General features: G+C 43.0%; 1 protein-coding gene across 3 annotated transcripts in view; it reads left to right on the forward strand.

Annotated features, from left to right (window-relative positions):
* Positions 1–19252, forward strand: part of KCNIP1 (potassium voltage-gated channel interacting protein 1) — a 232720-nt gene that overhangs the window by 191872 nt on the left and 21596 nt on the right. Inside the window, exon 2 of one of the 3 annotated variants that reach the window (XM_015141392.3) lies at positions 17105–17137. The exons of the other annotated variants lie outside the window; for them this stretch is intronic. Coding sequence (XP_014996878.2) covers positions 17105–17137 — 33 coding nt within the window. The remainder of the gene's footprint in view (positions 1–17104; positions 17138–19252) is intronic. 3 annotated transcript variants of the gene reach the window in all.

The raw sequence follows: 19252 nt of genomic DNA on the forward strand, positions 1-19252 counted from the left end.
ACTCTTGCTCTGTCGCCCAGGCTGGAGTGCAGTGGCTGGATCTCAGCTCACTGCAAGCTCCGCCTCCTGGGTTCACGCCATTCTCCTGCCTCAGCCTCCTGAGTAGCTGGGACTACAGGTGCCCGCCACCTTGCCTGGCTAGTTTTTTTTTTTCTTTTTGTATTTTTTAGTAGAGACGGGGTTTCACCGTGTTAGCCAGGATGGTCTCGATCTCCTGACCTCGTGATCCGCCCGTCTCGGCCTCCCAAAGTGCTGGGATTACAGGCTTGAGCCACCGCGCCCGGCCCTTCTGCATTTATTTTTAAATTAAATTTTAAAAAATAAAAATATTCCTCTAAATATAATCTGCACCAGAACCCAGATTAAAAAGAAAGAGAAGGCGGAAGAAGATCAAGGCACCCCAGAAGCCCCCTATTTGCCCCATTTGATTCATTACTCCCCAAAGGTAACTGCTATCCTGACTTCTAGCCACACTGGTTAATTTCCCTTGATTTTACACTGTATATTCATCCAAATGTCGGACACTGTCATCATTGATTCATTCATGTTGCTGTGTAACATTTCATCGTGTGAATATTTTAACATCCATTTTACTGTTGAACACTTGGGTAAACTTCTGGTTTGAGGCAATTACACACTCAATATTTCTGCTTCCCATTGCTTTCAAGATAAGAGCCCAAGTCCTTGTCAGACAGGCGAATGGTCCACCCAGTTAGCATCCGAGGTCAGGTACAGTGGCTCATGCCTGTAATCCCAGCACTTTGGGAGGCCGAGGCGGGAGGATCACAAGGTCAGGAGATTGAGACCATTCTGGCCAACATGGTGAAAACCCATCTCTACTAAAAATTCAAAAATTAGCCAAGCATGGTGTCATGCGCCTGTAATCCCAGCTACTTGGAAGGCTGAGGCAGGAGAATCGCTTGGACCAGGGAGTAGAAGGTGAGAGTGAACCAAGATTGCACCACTGCACTCCAGCCTGGTGACAGAGCAAGACTCTGTCTAAAAAAAAAAAAAAAAAAAAAAAAAAAGGCCAGGCTTTTTCTCATCTCATAATCCTTGCACATGCTGTTCTCTCTTCCTGAAACTGTTTTCCTACCACTTCTCACCTTTATGATTCACCTTGTAATGTTCATAGACTCTCCTTCCTTCTTAACTCAAAAGAGGCTCCTTCTGGTTTTTCCTTCACACACTTCCCTCACTCTTTTCCTTCACTGCACTAAAGATGATTTCTAATTGCGTAGTCATTGATGTCAGTATTTTAACATCTCATTCCTGCTGAACAGAGGATGGGCCTGACTTATTTGGGGCCATATTGCTGGTGCCTGGACCCAAGCCTGGCACAGAGTAGGAGCTCAATAAATATTTGTTAAATGAGTGGCTGAATGGCCATACTCTCAAAGGACCCACAGTGTAGGAAAGACAGAAGAATCTTTGTCTTTTTGTCTTGCAGTGGGATGGATGCTGCAGGAGAGGGGTCTTGTCACATTGATACTGTCTGGGGAAGACAGAAAAACTTCAGTTTCAGAGGAAGTAGCCCTTGAAATGAGATTTGAGAGAGAGCTGCACATTGCACAACTCCATGGGCACCATGCACATTGTAGCCTAGATAAATAGAGCCCCTGGAGGTATGCAAGGCATGGGATAGACTTAGAGAAACCCAGGAAATAACCCCTTCAGACACCTGACATACAAAGATGTGGAAGCGTCAACCAGGAAATCCTGTTGTGGGAACAGCAAGTATTTACAGAAAGTGACTGTGTGTGTCTGTGTAGCACAGTGACTTTGTGTAGGAGAGATAAAACCTGTGAGCTAATCAAGGAGAAGATCATAAAAGACCTTGGTAAAGAGCATGGCCTTTTTCCTGCAAGCAGTAAGAAGCCATTGAAGGCTTTGGCATAAGGACAGTCAGATGTACTTCCCTAGAATGCACATTTCCTTCTGCTCCAGAACTTCTGCACAGGAGGCTCCTAAAAGCTCTCCCCATCCCCTCTGTACACATAGAATCTGCCTCTCTCTCTGTCTTTCTCCTCCTCCTCCTCCTCCTTCTCCTCTCCCTCTCTCTCGCTGTCTCACACACACATACACACACATCCCTTCCTTCCTATCTAGTCACCTTCCACTCCTTGGGATTTCAGGCCCACCGTCACTTCTCAGGGAAGCCTCCCTTGAATGCCTGCACTACACCAGGGCCCCCTTCCCCAGCCCCCATCCTAGCACACCAAATAGCTCTCCCTTGCAGCACTTCTCACAGCTGTCATTTTATGTTTGTGTCTGTGACTCTTAGGTTAAGTCCCTCATGCACCAAATCATAAGATCTGGGAACAAGGACCAACCCTGTCCTGCTCACCACTGTAATCATCACAGTGCCTGCCAAAGTGCCTTGCACGTATTAGATACTTAGTAGTTATGTGTTCCATGAACGACTCTTTAAGAGAGGTTCTTCTAGCTGTTCTTGTAGAGAACTCATTGGTAAGGTTGAGCCTGCAGGCTGATACTTTGCAGTAGTCTCAGGAAGAAATGGTGAGTACATGAAATTGAGTCCCCAAGAGGTTAATGCCCAGTGCCCCAGCTAGGAAATGTCCGAGGAGGCATTTTGAACCCCATCTGTCTGGCTGCAGAGCCCAGCCCTCTAATGCATTCAGGGGTCCTAGCTCCTTGAGGATGCCACTGTGCCATGAACTTCTTTCTGATCCTCATGGCTCCCAGCATGGCATGCAGCACTCAGAAGGTGCAAGATGAATGTTTGCAGATAATGAACATAAAGCTCTCAGGAACCCTCATCTCCTGAGAATCTGCTTTGGCCCCCACAGCAGGTCTGGGTGTGGACCTTCCCCAACAGCCTTGGCACCAACCAGTTTTTATAAATTATCAACATCTCCCCATTAGCTGTTGCAATATTAAATTGTGTGACTGGAAATGAATGAATAATCCCATGGGCAAGTGAGGGAGACCGAGCAGCAGGGATTTAATAACAAGTCCTGCCCTTTCTCCAAGCGGAAGGTCTTCCTAATTAAATATTAAAAATCTATCCATACAAGCTAGAGCGAAAAATTGCATTTTCAGCAGCGCAGCTTTGAGATGCTGCCTCAGAAGACCCAAGTGCTACGGCAATGTCCTCTCCAGAACCTAGAAGAGGGGCCAGAAAACCGCCACGTGATAAGCACTGCTGGGTACCCGGGTATCACAACCCTTGCCACATTCGATCCTCATGGGGACAATGAGACAGGAGTTAGATCACAGCCACTGTCTAAACGAGCCAACTGAGGCTCAGAGAGGGACAGTGACTTACCCAAGGCCACCAGGTATCAAGTGGCAAAGTTGGGATCTTAACCTAGTTCTATGTGGCTATAAAGTTCATGGACTGTAATGCCACAGTTAAGAACATGGGCTTTGGCATCAAGCAGACCTGTCTTTGAGCCCCATCTCTGCTGTTTATTAACTGTGGCCCTGGGCAGATTACCTTACATCCTTAAGTCTCCAGTTCTTTGTCTTTAAAAGGGGGGCAGAATGTACCTCACCGCTTTTAGGAAAGTCACATGAGATAGTGCACATGAAGCCCTAGGCACTGGGAAATGCTTCTAAAATGTCAGCTGCCATTCTGATCACCACAAGATCCCTACCCCCAACATTCTCAATTGCACCACCCCACCCTACTCACCACTGTCTCAGAAATGCCTCCTCCAGAAGGAAGGCATCCTGTCTAACCCACTGCTATTAGCCAAGCTGTCTTTCTTCACAAGGCAGAAAAGGATTGTTAGTCATTGTTTAATATTTATTGAGTCTATACCGCCACACCAATTGCACTGCCATTCATTATCTCATTTAAATCTGACAAGAGCCTTGTAAAGTAGGGATTATTCCCACCATTTCCCAGATGTTGAAACTGAAATTGATAAACACGACATGTTGCCATGGCTACATGAAGATCTCCAAGCCGGAGGATTTGATCTCCAAGCCGGAGGATCTCCACCCTTACCTGCCTAGCTTCCCAGACCTCTCTGCAGAAAATTTAGAAAATGCATGTAAGCAAAAAAGAATGTAGCAGCCATCCATAACCCTAACTCTCAGACATCACCACTATTAAAATGTTTATTATCTAAGAGAGAGATGATATAGACAGAGATGAGACAGATTGACACAGAGAAGATGGGTACATGATAGATATTTTCTATTTTATAACCCTTGCTTTTTCTTGCACTTCTAGGAATTTTTCTGAGAACTAATCTGAAATCTGTACAGGGTCCCCACATCTCTGATCCTCATCCCATTGCCTCCCACCTTCTTGAACTTTGCTTCAATAATGATCACATCTCCTTTGCATGTTTAATCTTCCCCCTTTTAATGACAACTACCAAGACCTGTTTCCTGGTGCAGGGTCATGAGGTAACTAAAATAAGAATAAAGGAGAAAGTTACTGATAAGCTAGAAAAAAAGTCTTGGCCGGGCGCAGTGGCTCACACCTGTAATCCTGGCATTTTGGGAGGCCAAGATGGGCAGATCATGAGGTCAGGACTTCAAGACAAGCCTGGCCAATATGGTGAAACCCTATCTCTACTAAAAACACAAAACTTAGCCAGGCATGGTGGCACAGGCCTGGAGTCCCAGCTGCTTGGGAGGCTGAGGCAGAAGAATTGCTTGAACCCAGGAGGCGGAGGTTGCAGTGAGCCGAGATCATGCCACTGCGCTCCAGCCTAGGTGACAGAGCTAGACTCTGTCTCAAGAAAAAAAAAAAAAAAAATCTTACAGTCCCAGGATATTTTCTCCAGCCTTATCATATTCTTGATACCACAGAGTCAGTTCTGCAGCTGAACCCAACTTAGCCCTTGGCATTCTAAAGGGGAATTGCCAGGTTCCCTGGTATGCCAGCTGAAACCTCAAACATCCCAAATTGTAGGCTTTATTAACTGATAGGAGAAACAGACTTCCTTCCCCTTCCCATCACTTGTAGGGAAGTCTAGGGTCTCAGGCCTATGTCACAGGCCCTCGATTGCCATAAGCCAGCAAGGAGAGGAAGGACGCGAAGCCAGCCGGCTGAGAGCTGACCCCGCAGAGCCATCCTCCGTGAAGCCCCAGTAAATGGGAGGGACCAAGTTTGTTTCAGTTTTCCTAAAATAACAACAAAACTAAATTTTCTTTGCCGTTGGTGGTCTCTAAAACTGTTAACATGGGTTCCCAATCTGGCACAATGTAGTCCATGCCTGCCTCCCACTCCTCTGGGCCTTGTTCCCTTCATCCCAACCTCCAGACACACCTGCTTCCTCTCATCTCTAGATGAGATATCTTCTTTCTCCAAGGGCTCCTTGTAGAGGAGGCTCCCTCTGCCCAGAACGCTCTCCCTCACTCCTCACCTGTCGGTCCCCTTCTCTTCCTTCCAGGCTCAGTGTCAAGGCCACCACAGAGAAGCCTTGTGGTTATGTTTAGTTCTTCTTGTCTAAGTTCGCATGGTAACCCATTCCTTTCCTCCATTGTTACTTTGCTCAACTGTAAACAAACATTATTTTTTAAAAAATAATTCCAGCCTGGGAAACAGTGATAAACTCATCTCTACAAAATAAAAATTAGCTGGGCATGGTGGCACGATATTGATTCTTCCTATCCATGAGCATGGTATGTTCTTCCATTTGTTTGTGTCCTCTTTTATTTCACTGAGCAGTGGTTTGTAGTTCTCCTTGAAGAGGTCCTTTACATCCCTTGTAAGTTGGATTCCTAGGTATTTTATTCTCTTTGAAGCAATTGTGAATGGGAGTTCATTCATGATTTGGCTCTCTGTTTGTCTGTTACTGTGTATAAGAATGCTTGTGATTTTTGCATATTGATTTTGTATCCTGAGACTTTGCTGAAGTTGCTTATCAGCTTAAGGAGATTTTGGGCTGAGACAATGGGGTTTTCTAAATATACAATCATGTCATCTGCAAACAGGGACAATTTGACTTCTTCTTTTCCTAACTGAATATCTTTTCTTTCTTTCTCTTGCCTGATTGCCTTAGCCAGAACTTCCAACACTATGTTGAATAGGAGTGGTGAGAGAGGGCATCCCTGACTTGTGCCAGTTTCAAAGGGAATGCTTCCAGTTTTTGCCCATTCAGCATGATATTGACTGTGGGTTTGTCATAAATAGCTCTTATTAATTTGAGATACGTTCCATCAATACCAAATTTATTGAGAGTTTTTAGCATGAAGGGCTGTTGAATTTTGTCAAAGGTCTTTTCTGCATCTATTGAGATAATCATGTGGTTTTTGTCTTTGGTTCTGTTTATATGCTGGATTACATTTATTGATTTGCATATGTTGAACCAGCCTTGCATCCCAGGGATGAAGCCCACTTGATCATGGTGGATAAGCTTTTTGGTATGCTGCTGGATTCGGTTTCCCAGTATTTTATTGAGGATTTTTGCATCGATGTTCATCAGGGATGTTGGTCTAAAACTCTCTGTTTTTGCTGTATCTCTGTCAGGCTTTGGTATCAGGATGATGTTGGCCTCGTAAAATGAGTTAGGGAGGATTCCTTCTTTTTCTATTGATTGGAATAGTTTCAGAAGGAATGGTACCAATTCCTCTTTGTACCTCCGGTAGAATTCGGCTGTGAATCCATCTGGTCCTGGACTTTTTTTGGTTGGTAGGCTATTAATTATAGCCTCAATTTCAGAGCCTGCTATTGGTCTATTCAGGGATTCAACTTCTTCTTGGTTTAGTCTTGGGAGAGTGTTAAGTGTCCAGAAAACACTTGGATAACAGAAATTATCCATTTCTTCTAGGTTTTCTAGTTTATTTGCATAGAGGTGTTTATAGTATTCTCTGATGGTAGTTTGTATTTCTGTGGGGTCAGTGGTGATATCCCTTTTATCGTTTTTTATTGCATTTATTCGATTCTTCTCTCTTTTCTTCTTTATTAGTCCTGCTAGCAGTATATCAATTTTGTTGATCTTTTCAAAACACCAGCTTTGGGATTCATTGATTTTTTGGAGGGTTTTTTGTGTCTCTATCTCCTTCAGTTCTACTCTGATCTTAGTTATTTCTTGCCTTCTGCTAGCTTTTGAATGTGTTTGCTCTTGCTTCTCTAGTTCTTTTAATTGTGATGTTAGGGTGTCAATTTTAGATCTTTCTAGCTTTCTCTTGTGGGCATTTGGTGCTATAAATTTCCCTCTACACATTGCTTTAAATGTGTCCCAGAGATTCTGGTATGTTGTATCTTTGTTCTCACTGGTTTCAAAGAACATCTGTATTTCTGCCTTCATTTCGTTATGTACCCAGCAGTTATTCAGGAGCAGGTTGTTCACTTTCCATGTAGTTGAGCAGTTTTGATTGAGTTTCTTAGTCCTGAGTTCTAGTTTGATTGCACTGTGGTCTGAGAGACAGTTTGTTATAATTTCTGTTCTTTTACATTTGCTGAGGAGTGCTTTACTTCCAACTATTTGGTCAATTTTGGAATAAGTACAACGTGGTGCTGAGAAGAATGTATATTCTGTTGCACTGGGGTGGAGAGTTCTGTAGATGTCTATTAGGTCCACTTGGTGCAGAGTTGAGTTCAATTCCTGGATATCCTTGTTAACTTTCTGTCTTGTTGATCTGTCTAATATTGACAATGGGGTGTTAAAGTCTCCCATTATTATTGTATAGGAGTCTAACTCTCTTTTTAAGTCTCTAAGGACATGCTTTATGAATCTGGGTGCTCCTGTATTGGGTGCATATATATTTAGGATAGTTAGCTCTTCCTGATGAATTGATCCTTTTACCATTATGTAATGGCCTTCTTTGTCTCTTTCGGTCTTTGATGGTTTAAAGTCTGTTTTGTCAGAGACTAGGATTGCAACCCCTGCTTTTGTTTTGTTTTGTTTTCTATTTGCTTGGTAGATCTTCCTCCATCCCTTTATTTTGAACCTATGTGTGTCTCTGCATGTGAAATGGGTCTCCTGAATACAGCAAACTGATGGGTCTTGACTCTGTATTCAATTTGCCAGTCTGTGTCTTTTAATTGGACCATTTAGTGTATTTACATTTAAGGTTAATATTGTTATGTGTGAACTTGATCCCGTCATTATGATATTAGCTGGTTATTTTGCTCGTTAGTTGATGCAGTTTCTTCCTAGCATCGATGGACTTCACATTTTGGCATGTTTTTGCAATGGCTGGTACCTGTTGTTCCTTTCCATGTTTAGTGCTTCCTTCAGGATCTCTTTTAGGGCAGGCCTGGTGGTGACAAAATCTCTAAGCATTTGCTTGTCTGTAAAGGATTTTATGTCTCCTTCACTTATGAAACTTAGTTTGGCTGGATATGAAATTCTGGGTTGAAAATTCTTTAAGAATGTTGAATATTGGCCCCCACTCTCTTCTGGCTTGGAGAGTTTCAGCCGAGAGATCTGCTGATCTGCTGTTAGTCTGATGGGCTTCCCTTTGTGGGTAACCCAAACTTTCTCTCTGGCTGCCTTTAACATTTTTTCCTTCATTTCAACTTTGGTGAATCTGACAATTATGTGTCTTGCAGTTGTTCTTCTCAAGGAGTATCTTTGTGGTGTTCTCTGTATTTCCTGAATTTGAATGTTGGCCTGCCTTACTAGGTTGGGGAAGTTCTCCTGGATGATATCCTGCAGTGTTTTCCAACTTGGTTCCATTTTCCCTGTCACTTTCAGGCACACCAATCAGACGTAGATTTGGTCTTTTCACATAATCCCATAATTCTTGGAGGCTTTGTTCATTTTTTTGTACTCTTTTTTCTCTACACTTCTCTTCTTGCTTCATTTCATTCATTTGATCTTCAATCGCTGATACTCTTTCTTCCAGTTGATCGAGTCGGTTACTGAAGCTTGTGCATTTGTCACGTAGTTCTCGTGTTATGGTTTTCATCTCTATCAGTTCTTTTAAGGACTTCTCTATGTTGGTTATTCTAGTTAGCCATTTGTCAAATCTTTTTTCAAGGTTTTTAGTTTCTTTGTGCTGGTTACATAGTTCCTCCTTTAGCTCTGAGAAGTTTGATCAACTGAAGCCTTCTTTTCTCAACTCATCAAAGTCATTCTCCATCCAGCTTTGTTTTGTTGCTGGCAATGAGCTCCGTTCCTTTGGAGGGGTAGATGCACTCATTTTTTGAATTTCCAGCTTTTCTGCACTGCCTTTTCCCCATCTTTGTGGTTTTATCTACGTTTGGTCTTTGATGATGGTGACGTACTGATGGGGTTTTGGTGTGAGTGTCCTTTCTGTTTGTTAGTTTTCCTTCTAACAGTCAGGACCCTCAGCTGCAGGTCTGTTGGAATTTGCTTGAGGTCCACTCCAGACCCTGTTTGCCTGGGTATCAGCAGCAGAGGCTACAGAATATAGAATATTGCTGAACAGTGAGTGTTGCTGTCTGATTCTTGCTCTGGAAGCTTCCTCTCAGGGATGTACTCAGCCATGTGAGGTGTGAGGTGTCGGTCTGCACCTAGTGGGGGATGTCTCCCAGTTAGGCTACTCAGGGGTCAGGCACCCACTTGAGCAGGCAGTCTGTCTGTTCTCAGATCTCAATCTCTGTGCTGGGAGATCCACTGCTCTCTTTAAAGCTGTCAGACAGGGACATTTACCTCTGCCAAGGTTTCTGCTGCTTTTTGTTTAGCTATGCCCTGTCACCAGAGGTGGAGTCTACAGAGGCAGGCAGGCCTCCTTGAGCTGTGGTGGGCTCCACCCAACTCGAGCTTCCTGGCGGCTTTGTTTACCTACTTAAGCCTCAGCAATGGCGGGTGCCCCTCCCCCAGCCTCGCTGAGGCCTTGCAGTTAGATGTCAGACTGCTGTGCTAGCAATGAGGGAGGCTCCGTGGGCATGGGACCCTCCAGGTCAGGTGTGGGATATAATCTCCTGGTGTGCCGTTTGCTAAGACCCTTGGTAAAGCGCAGTATTAGGGTGGGAGTTACCCAATTTTCCAGGTGTTGTGTGTCTCAATTTCCTTTGGCTAGGAAAAGGAATTCTCTTCCCCCTTGAGCTTCCCAGGTGAGGCGATGCCTCGTCCTGCTTCAGCTCTCGCTGGTCGGGCTGTACCCGCGGACCAGCACCAACCATCCAACACGCCCCAGTGAGATGAACCTGGTACCTCCATTGAAAATGCAGAAATCACCCGTCTTCTGTGTCGCTCACACTGGGAGCTGGAGGCTGGAGCTGTTCCTATTCAGCCATCTTGGGCGTACCCCACTTGATTCTTTAATCACAGGGCAGCATCCTGTCTTCATCACGTTGCTTGGGACTCCAAAAAATGAAGTCTGTCATGCCTCTAGACCATCATAAAACACATAAAAGTCACTTGGGAAAACATGGTAGGAGGCAGAGGAAAGGAATTGTTAAACAGGGATTGCAGATTCAGGTATACAAATGAGTGATGATGACTCTAACAACAGCTCTTAGTCTTAGTGTTGGAAATGTAATAGGGAGTAGAGGGGACTGTGGTTGCCATGTGGGAATGTGGGCCTGGCATGGCCATAATTTCAGATTTCTAAAGGAAAGCCAAAAGTTCATATTTCTATGTGAAATAAATGTTGATAAAGTTCACACTTAAATGAAGTGAAACAGATCAGGGGTGGTGGTTTACACCTGTAATTCCAGTGCTTTAAGAGGCAGGAGGATCACTTGAGGTAAGGAATTCAAGGCCAGTCTGGGCAACACAGTGAGACCCCATCTCTACCAAAAGAAAAAAATAATAATAATTTAAAAAATAAAAGAAGCGAAACAATAGTACCCCATGGGCTGCCAGATTGTGATTTCTGAACTAAACTGTCAGATTACAAAATTGCCCACCAAATTAGCCAGATACTTTCCAGATATTCCCTGGGCCACTGTCTCAGGACTCTTAATATATTTTCTAATTAGTTCCTTGTAGTGCTACACACTTTTAGCAAATAATGAGCACTTACTAGTCATTTTCTATGTGCAAAGGAGATATTAGATGTCACAGAGGGAGTAAGATACCGAAAACAAAAATAAAACAAAAATAAGCACAAGACACAATCTCCCCTCACCCCACCCTTGTATATAAAAACTGTGACACTCAAAGGTAGATTTTGATACATGCCGGGTGATTGCTAGAGATGATAAGTGCTTTGGGAATTTGGACAGAGAGAGCTTTTTCTGCAGTGGTCTGAGAGAGCTGCCCAGAGGAGATGGCACTTACGCCATGTTTTAAGGGTGGATAGGATTGATGCCAGATGATCACATGCTCTGGTAGACAGGGGTTTGTGCACCAGCAGATTCTGGGACTATCGCAGAGCACTCATGACAGGGAGTGTTGGGGAATCATGCTGGAAAGGTAGACCAGGGCCCTAGCATGGACTCTTCAGTGCCAGCAGGAAAAACTAGGCTCTGTCTTGAAGGTTCCTCAGCAGGAAGGTGGGCGGTTGCTGTGGAGTGAATCTGGTGGAAAGGGATTCCTCCTCCTCCTCCTGCTTTCTCCAGGATGAGGAATCTGGGCACCGGCCCTGGGGCCCCTCCAGATCCCACTCTTCAACTCTTGTTTTTTATTTCTCCTGCCATACAACCTCTTTTTAATCTAAAATAGATTTAAGCAGGACAGAGCCCCCCAATCAAGGCTGTTTCCTTGCGGGTGGGGGGATGACTTCATGGTAATGATGTAGACTCTGAAACAATACAGAGAGGCAGCAGGGCTTGGAAACAGGCAGTATTTCCTCTTTTTACGATGGTTTCATTTTACATTTTTATTGGCCCTTCACTGATTGCTCCCGGGCTCTCTGGCGGGATGTGAGATGCACTGACATTTATAGAAATCAATACATTAATAAATCACGAAGTTCATAATGTCTGATTTGCTTCTAAATGAGACAGAACTATTATCACCATAAAGTTGCACATAAAATATGCCCAATTGTGATGTATTGTGTAGTCTAATCAAAGGCATTTGAGTGAATAACCTTTCCCCAAAAGAAGGAAACAATCAAAGCTGAATAACTTCATTAATAATTCAAGGTGTGTCTGCCAAGGCTTCATTTATTAAGTGCACAGTTAAGAGGCTTCAGAGCTGAGTCCTGGAGAGGATAGCACCTTGCCATCTTCTCCCTGCCTCTGGGCAGGCAGATATACATTCTCAGATAAACTGACTGCACTCCTTGCATCTGGGAGTTGATGTTCCAGTGGAGGGTAATGCTCAATTGACTTCTGCAGCTAAGAGACGGCCCGTAACAGTGGTCATGGACTGTCCAGATTCTTAAGGGCAGAGGACACTGAGCCAGGAAATGTCCTTAGTGGCCATCAGTTGTTATGTCTGTTCACTAATGTTCTAAGTCCTATGCTTCTGGTGTCCACCACCCACAGGCCCCCTGTTCTGCTCCACAGACTGAGATGGTCAACACTCTTTCATCCAGAGGGTTGTGTTTGCTGGCGGCCATTACCTTTAACATAAAATGATCATATTTACTTTATCCCACTCATGTCCAACCTCAACTGACAATTGAGGTGTGTCATTGACAGTAAATAACAGAACAAGGAAATCTTCCTATACTGAAAAGAAACACAATTAATTAACTAGATCCATCAGGAAAGGCACAATCATGAGTGAGACAGTGTTTAACAGACGTGACTATTGGATTCTGTTGTTAAGAATGACCCTTAAAATCACAGTCAAATATATGACAAGATGGAAATAACATTTTTGAGCACGTACTATGCATGTAGAGCATTTTACATACCTTATCTCAGTAAGATTTATAGCTATAAGGTGGGTATGATTCTAGCTTGAATTAGTCTAATAACCATATACCTCCTAGGGACAGTGAGAAGATTAGATCAATTCTAAAACTATTACCATGCTCTCTGAGCTCACCAAGACAGGCAGTTAATATAAGGATACATTAATACTGAATCCAGCAAAAGCTCACATGGCCAGCTTCCATTATGTTCCTGTTTGTGATTATTCTGTATCATGCACAGAAATTGATGTTCACATGAACAGCAAAGAAAGAGTTTATTAGTGTTGATTACAGGGCCTGAGCCTACCCTCTGAAATTGGTTTTGGAGTCTTTAGCACACTTGTTTGGGACAGTTAAACATATGCCAGCTGTTCTAAAACAGTGGCAGTAATGTGATAGAACTGGGTCATACCGTGCTTCCCAAAGTATGATCACTTCATTTCAACAACTTCACACTAACAGCCTGAAGTGGGCCGTGAAGGGAATATTTACACCAAGGAAAATGGAAAATTGTATCAATCAGGCTTTTCCACCCTCCCCAAGAGCCAATTGTCAGATATTTACCAGCCCACCAAAGCTAGATCTCTAATCAGAAACCATCACTTAGCAAGTTGTCAAATTATCTGCAGAGCAATGAGCTCTTCTTTAGAAAGCAGGCCGAAAGATATGCTATTCACATCTTAGCCTGACCTGGACCCACTGAGTTTCCATCAATGAGAAAATTCTGTGCTAACCTGAGATAATACTATTCTTCTGGCAATTTTACTTTTCCTTTGAGCAATTCCTTCAACCTCTCTCTGCCCCTTCATTTTTCCATCTTAAAACTAAAAGTACCCTTTCTCCTGGACACTTCTCATTTGCAATGAATTTTCACTTCAGCTCCTCAGTCAAGAGGAGTAATAGAATCCCACCCGTGTTAATCCTCTTATTTCCCACAGAAATATAGTAGACCCACTCACTCTAGGCAACATGCCCTTTCTCTTCAACACGGGTCACCCATTGTTCATTTACTGGCTATCTCCACGTACTGGAACTTCAGGGTGGTGTCCAGCTGGGTTCAAAGGAGAAACAGTGGGAAGTTTCTCCACTGCCACCTGAATGCTAGCTGGTGGCAGGATTGGGACCTCATTTGACTAATTGCCTCCTACAGCTGCAGAGACTGCTGGAACTACTAAAGTAAATCATCAAAAAAAAAAAAATCATCTCTGGGAAAAGTACCCTGGTCCTTTTAAAAGGTCCACTTAAAACATCCTCTAGAGATCTGTGCCTGAGGTTGAGCTGCTGCAGTGAAACTGACATTTCTACCTTACAGCCTGGCCATGGGCTTAGCTGAACTAAAATGCTGCTGCAGTGGTGAGGGCACATGAGAGTCCCTAAGGTACATGGCCTTGCTCCTTGTCCTGAAACATCAGTTAGGGATGCTGCTTTCTCTAATGCTGGAATCTAGATAATTCCTTTCCCAGCCATTTGTTTCTTCAATCTTGGAAAATATCTGAATGAATGTAACACTGTCACATACAAACAGAATTATGACTTATGTCACATTCTGTGTAGTGATTTTGTGGACTTTTAATAATTGCATTACATTTCTGACCATTAGTTTCCACCATTGCCCTGCTCCTGAGAAACTGCAAGGGACGTTTGACACTCCTCTCCCCACCCACCTCAACGTTTGTGCTGATCTGAAGGCCACATTAAAAACACACCCATTTGGAGAGAAAGAGCAGTGTACTGAAATACACTAAACACTGAAGAATTTCCAAGTCATTTGATCTTGAAAACTCTATCTAATGGAAGTAGAAGCACTCAAAGAATTTTTTTTTTTTTTAGAACTCCTTTTTTCAGGACACTTTTAGGACTGAGGTATATAAATGAATGAGAAATGTATAAATTCAATTTCGCTTAAAAGGAGCACGAGGGGTTTCAAGATTAAGAGAACAAATGCTTGAAGCAAAACATGATTTGGGTTTTATTGAACTGAGAAGACTGAAAAAAATATGTGGAACACTCAGAAAATCTTTATCAAGGCTTAGCTGAGCACTCCTGGGGCTCATTGTTAAGTTTATAAAACTCAGAGCTCATGAGTTGTATGCACTGTGTGGGTCTGAGTGGGCTTATGACTCACCTCCAAGCCTGGCTGTAAGAATCTAAGACTTAAAGCTGAAGGACCAAATGGGACTTTCCGTCTCATCCCCTCTCTGCTCCATGAAAGCACCAACGAGGATTTTTGCCCCTGATTATATTAGGGAATGCTGTCAACCAAAAAGATGATGCTAAACGCATCCAGAACGAACTAATCAACCATGTTTAAGGGGAAGAAAAGATTACATCTTCAGATGCCAGCATGCCATCATTAATACAATGTCTAATGTAGTCAATATAGTTCAGGCAACATTGAAAATGAACCACTGCAAATACTAGGAATACAATTTGAAGAGGAAGCACAACATTCTGTGTTTTTATGCGCACGGTCCTGTAAATTATTTGCAGCTCAAGTATGTCATGTTCTTTTAAATTTTCCCCTGGGTACAGCTTGAACAACTTCCTACAAGTGTTGATATGTCATATTTTCATTATCATTTAGTTCAAAATTACCATGATTTAATTACCATGAGGTTGCTTTTTTGATAAATGAGTTACTTAGAAATTGAATTAGGCTGGGCACAGTGGCTCCTGCCTATAATCCTAGCACTTTGGGAGGCCAAGGCAGGAGTATTGCTTGAGTTTGAGACCAGCCTAGGCACTATAGTAAGATCTCATCTCCACAAAAAAGTACAAAAAAGTTAGCCAGGCATAGTGACACATGCCTATAGTTCCAGCTACTCAAGAGGCTGAGGTGGGAGGATTGAATTACCTGCCAATGACCACTGGCATTTGAGTTTCTAATCCGTGGTCTATGTGTATGCCTCCTCACCAGTCTGAGAACTCATGTAAACAGGTATTATGTCTTTTCATCTCTTTTCTAATACCTATGACATTCCTGAAACACCAGAGCATGTCAATGCATATTTCTAAACGTATCTATATTAAAATGCTATCAAAGTATTCAGGGCAGTGAAACTATTCTACATAATGCTATAACAGTGGATATATGACATCATGCATTTGTCAAAACCCACAGAACTGTACAACACAAAGAGTGAACTCTAATGTAAACTATGGGCTTTAGTTAATATTTACATATCAATACTGGTTCATCAGTTGGAACAAATATACCACACCAATGCAAGATGTGAATAATAGGAGAAACTGTGAGGGTGGAATATATAGAAACTCTCTATATTTTCTGTGCAGTTCTTCTGTAACCTAAAACAGCTCTAAAAATAAAGCATATTTATAAAAAATAAATAAACACAAATGCCACCTAACCAGAATGATCAAAGGGGCAACTAAATTCAGCAAAATAAGTTTCTCCCATGGAATACAGGTCAGGAGATGAGTGAAAACACTCCAATGGATGCTCACCTATACTATCACTTTGAAAAGCAGCAGGAAAATAAGCCTCTGCTGTCTGGGGTTGCAGATTGGGGGACTGGAGACTAATACACACTCAAGATGGTGGCTGGGCTGCCTTACACACTCGTGGTCAAGTTTGCTGGCAAGACAGGTGGAAGCTCAAATAAGAGCCTACAGAGGAAAACCAGGCCGACCACCAAATAGACCCACAAAGGCCAGCAGGACAGTATCTGGTGGCGCTCTCTGGGACCTTGGACTCACCCAGCTCCACTGTGCCATGGATAATTTTCCAGGTCTGGTATTTTGTGTTGTATTTTATATTCAGCATAATGGGGGACTTGGCCGGCACCCACTCTGCCACACATCCCAATGTGCTAACCCTCTTCTGCAACTGCCCTTTTCTTTTTCTGCATCTGGTTACTAATCAAGCTTAATGGGGGAAGAAAGAAGCAAAGACTTGTAGGCTGTAAGCTCCAAGAGAGCAGAGAACAGAGCTGTTTTATTCACTGACTTGTACCTAGTAGATACTTCATTGACAGTTATTGAGTGAGCAAACAAATAATCCTACAAGATATGCAGCTTCAAATCACAAGGAAGCAGAGAGGGGGAACGGGGATCTCCTGATTGTGGAGGGTGTCTTATAAGCCACTCCTCAGTCAAACATGTGGGTGTTTCCAAGGACCCATCCAACATCGCACATCTCTGCCATGTGCCATCCCATCTCTGCAGGCTGCATGACTGCATGGCTGAGGGCATGTTCAACGAGCCCCTGCGGGAGCCATGGGCACTGGGAGGCAACCCACTGCTCTTGCCTGTTCTGACCATGGGAAAAGGACAGGGAGCTCAGCTTCAGCTCTGCTACTGAGAGGCTCTTCACATATGTCAAGCTGGACAGCGACGTGGACACCCTCAGAGCGGCCTCTCTCCATGGACAATAAAAGTGTGTTTTGCTTTTTGATGAACGGATTTGGTAAAATGTTTTCTCACTCTTTCCTAGACATCGCCTGGTGGTATTACCAGTATCAGAGAGGTAAAAAACAGTTTAAATTAACTTGACTCTGGTCACATGACTTGCGAAGGCAGAGCTTCTTAATCAAGTTCATGTTTTATAATTAGTCTTCTCATGCACCAGCTTTCTGTGCCCCTTGTTAGCAAGCCCCACATATATAGAAACAGCTGGAAATGTTCTTTTAGAGACAAGCTACAGGAAAAGCTTTGCTCCCCCTATGAAATGGTTACGTTTTCCTTTCACAGACATTTGTAAAAACTCAGAGCCCATTTGCAGCTCAAGTGTAGTAATTGCTTCAAACAAATGGCCTGAATTTCTGTGTTCTCTTTTTCCCCATGGTCTTCACCTCCTAATCTAATCAACATTTACTGAGGCAGTTTTTCTTATTACTTTATCTCCTTTTATTTCATATTTATTTCCTATAATCGGCTTCAAGTCCTTTGTGCGACAAAGTGGCATGTGTTTAAATAAACAGTGAGGAGTAGACTATGTGGTTTGTAGGTGGAAGGGTAAGTAGGTATAGATCAAAAAACAAAAACTCAATGCCTGTTGCACAGGGCAGGCAGCATAAATGAATTCTGTGAGCCAGGGGTGAACAACAGGGTATCCTAGAGGCTCTGGCTGCCCAGAGGGGACGACCACTGTTCAACTCTAGTAGGCTGCTGAAGTGTCCAAATTTGAGACCAAAGTTGTCAGATAATCCCATTTTTCAAGACAAATCAGATATCCATATTTGTACATGGATCTCTCATCTTTAAACATGGACAACTAATTCCAAAATAATTAAGACACATTTTACAGGTCAAACAAGACCTATCTTTGGGTCACACTCAAGCCAAGGATCACTATTTTGTAATCTCAATATAGATGGGTAGCTGGGTGCAGTGGCTCATGTCTGTAATACTAGCACTTTGGGAGGCCAAGGCGGGCAGATCACCTGAGGTCAGAAGTTCAAGACTAGCCTGGCTAGCATGGTGAAACCCCGTTTCTACTAAAAATACAAAAAAAATTAGCTGGGCGTGGTGATGTACACCTGTAATCCCAGTTACTTGGGAGGCTGAGGCAGGAGAATAGCTTGAACCTGGGAGGTGAAGTTGCAGTGAGCCGAGATCGCACCATTGCACTCCAGCTTGGGCAACAAGAGCAAAACTCCATCTCAAAAAAAAAAAAAAAAAAAAAAAAAAGCTACATGGGTAAGTATAAAGTCCAACCCAGAGACACCGTGAGGGAGGCACTATTGGCCAGTCCAGCGAGGAGATGGTCATGGTCACTGTCCTGAGCGTGACAGAGGGGACATCTCACTGGGGAAAAGACCCAAGGTGTGGGTCATCCCACTGCTCACAGTCCAGGTCTAACTGGTACACAAGCACACAGCTTCGTAGGAGCAGGGGTGCTACAAGGCTGGCTACAAGCTGGTTTGCAATTTGTGCTTGAGGGAAGCAGAATCCACTGTGGGGACATGTGGAAACCAGATATGATGAAAGGGGCCTGGACTGACTGGATTCTAGGTCCAGATCTGTCACCCATTGCTCAGTGACTTAGGACTCAGACAAAGCCAGTTAGTGACAAGGTTTAGAAGAGATCTCCTACGCTGGAATAGCTTAGCATGGGCTAGATGTGTTTAAAATACAGAAACTCACTGAAAGTACAGTCATGCTCTGCATGATGACGTTTCCATCAACAACACAACATACGCAATTGTGGTCCCATAAGATTGTAACTGAGTTAAAAAATCCCTATTGCCCAGTGACATCTTGATGTTCCTGACCCTGTGTGGTCTCAGGCTAATGTGTGTGTTTGTGTCTTCATTTGTAAAAAACAAATAAAAAAAGTTTTAAAAGAAAAAAAATAAAACCAAAAAAATTTTAAATAGAGAAAAAGCTTACAAAATAAGAAAATAAAGAAAAATATTTTTGTACAGCTAGGCAATGTGTATTTTAAGTTAAGTATTATCACAAAAGAGTCCAAAAGTTTGAAAAAAAAAAACAAATAGTTTGTAAAATAAAGTTAGAGCAAGCTAAGGTTAATTTCTTACTGAAAAATTTCTTATTAATTTAGTATAGCCCTAAGCATACAGTATGTCTAAAGTCTACCTCATGTTTAGTAGCATCCCAGGCCTTCACACTCACTCACCAT

Source organism: Macaca mulatta, chromosome 6 (genome assembly GCF_049350105.2).
Source record: "Macaca mulatta isolate MMU2019108-1 chromosome 6, T2T-MMU8v2.0, whole genome shotgun sequence".
NCBI lineage: Eukaryota > Metazoa > Chordata > Mammalia > Primates > Cercopithecidae > Macaca > Macaca mulatta.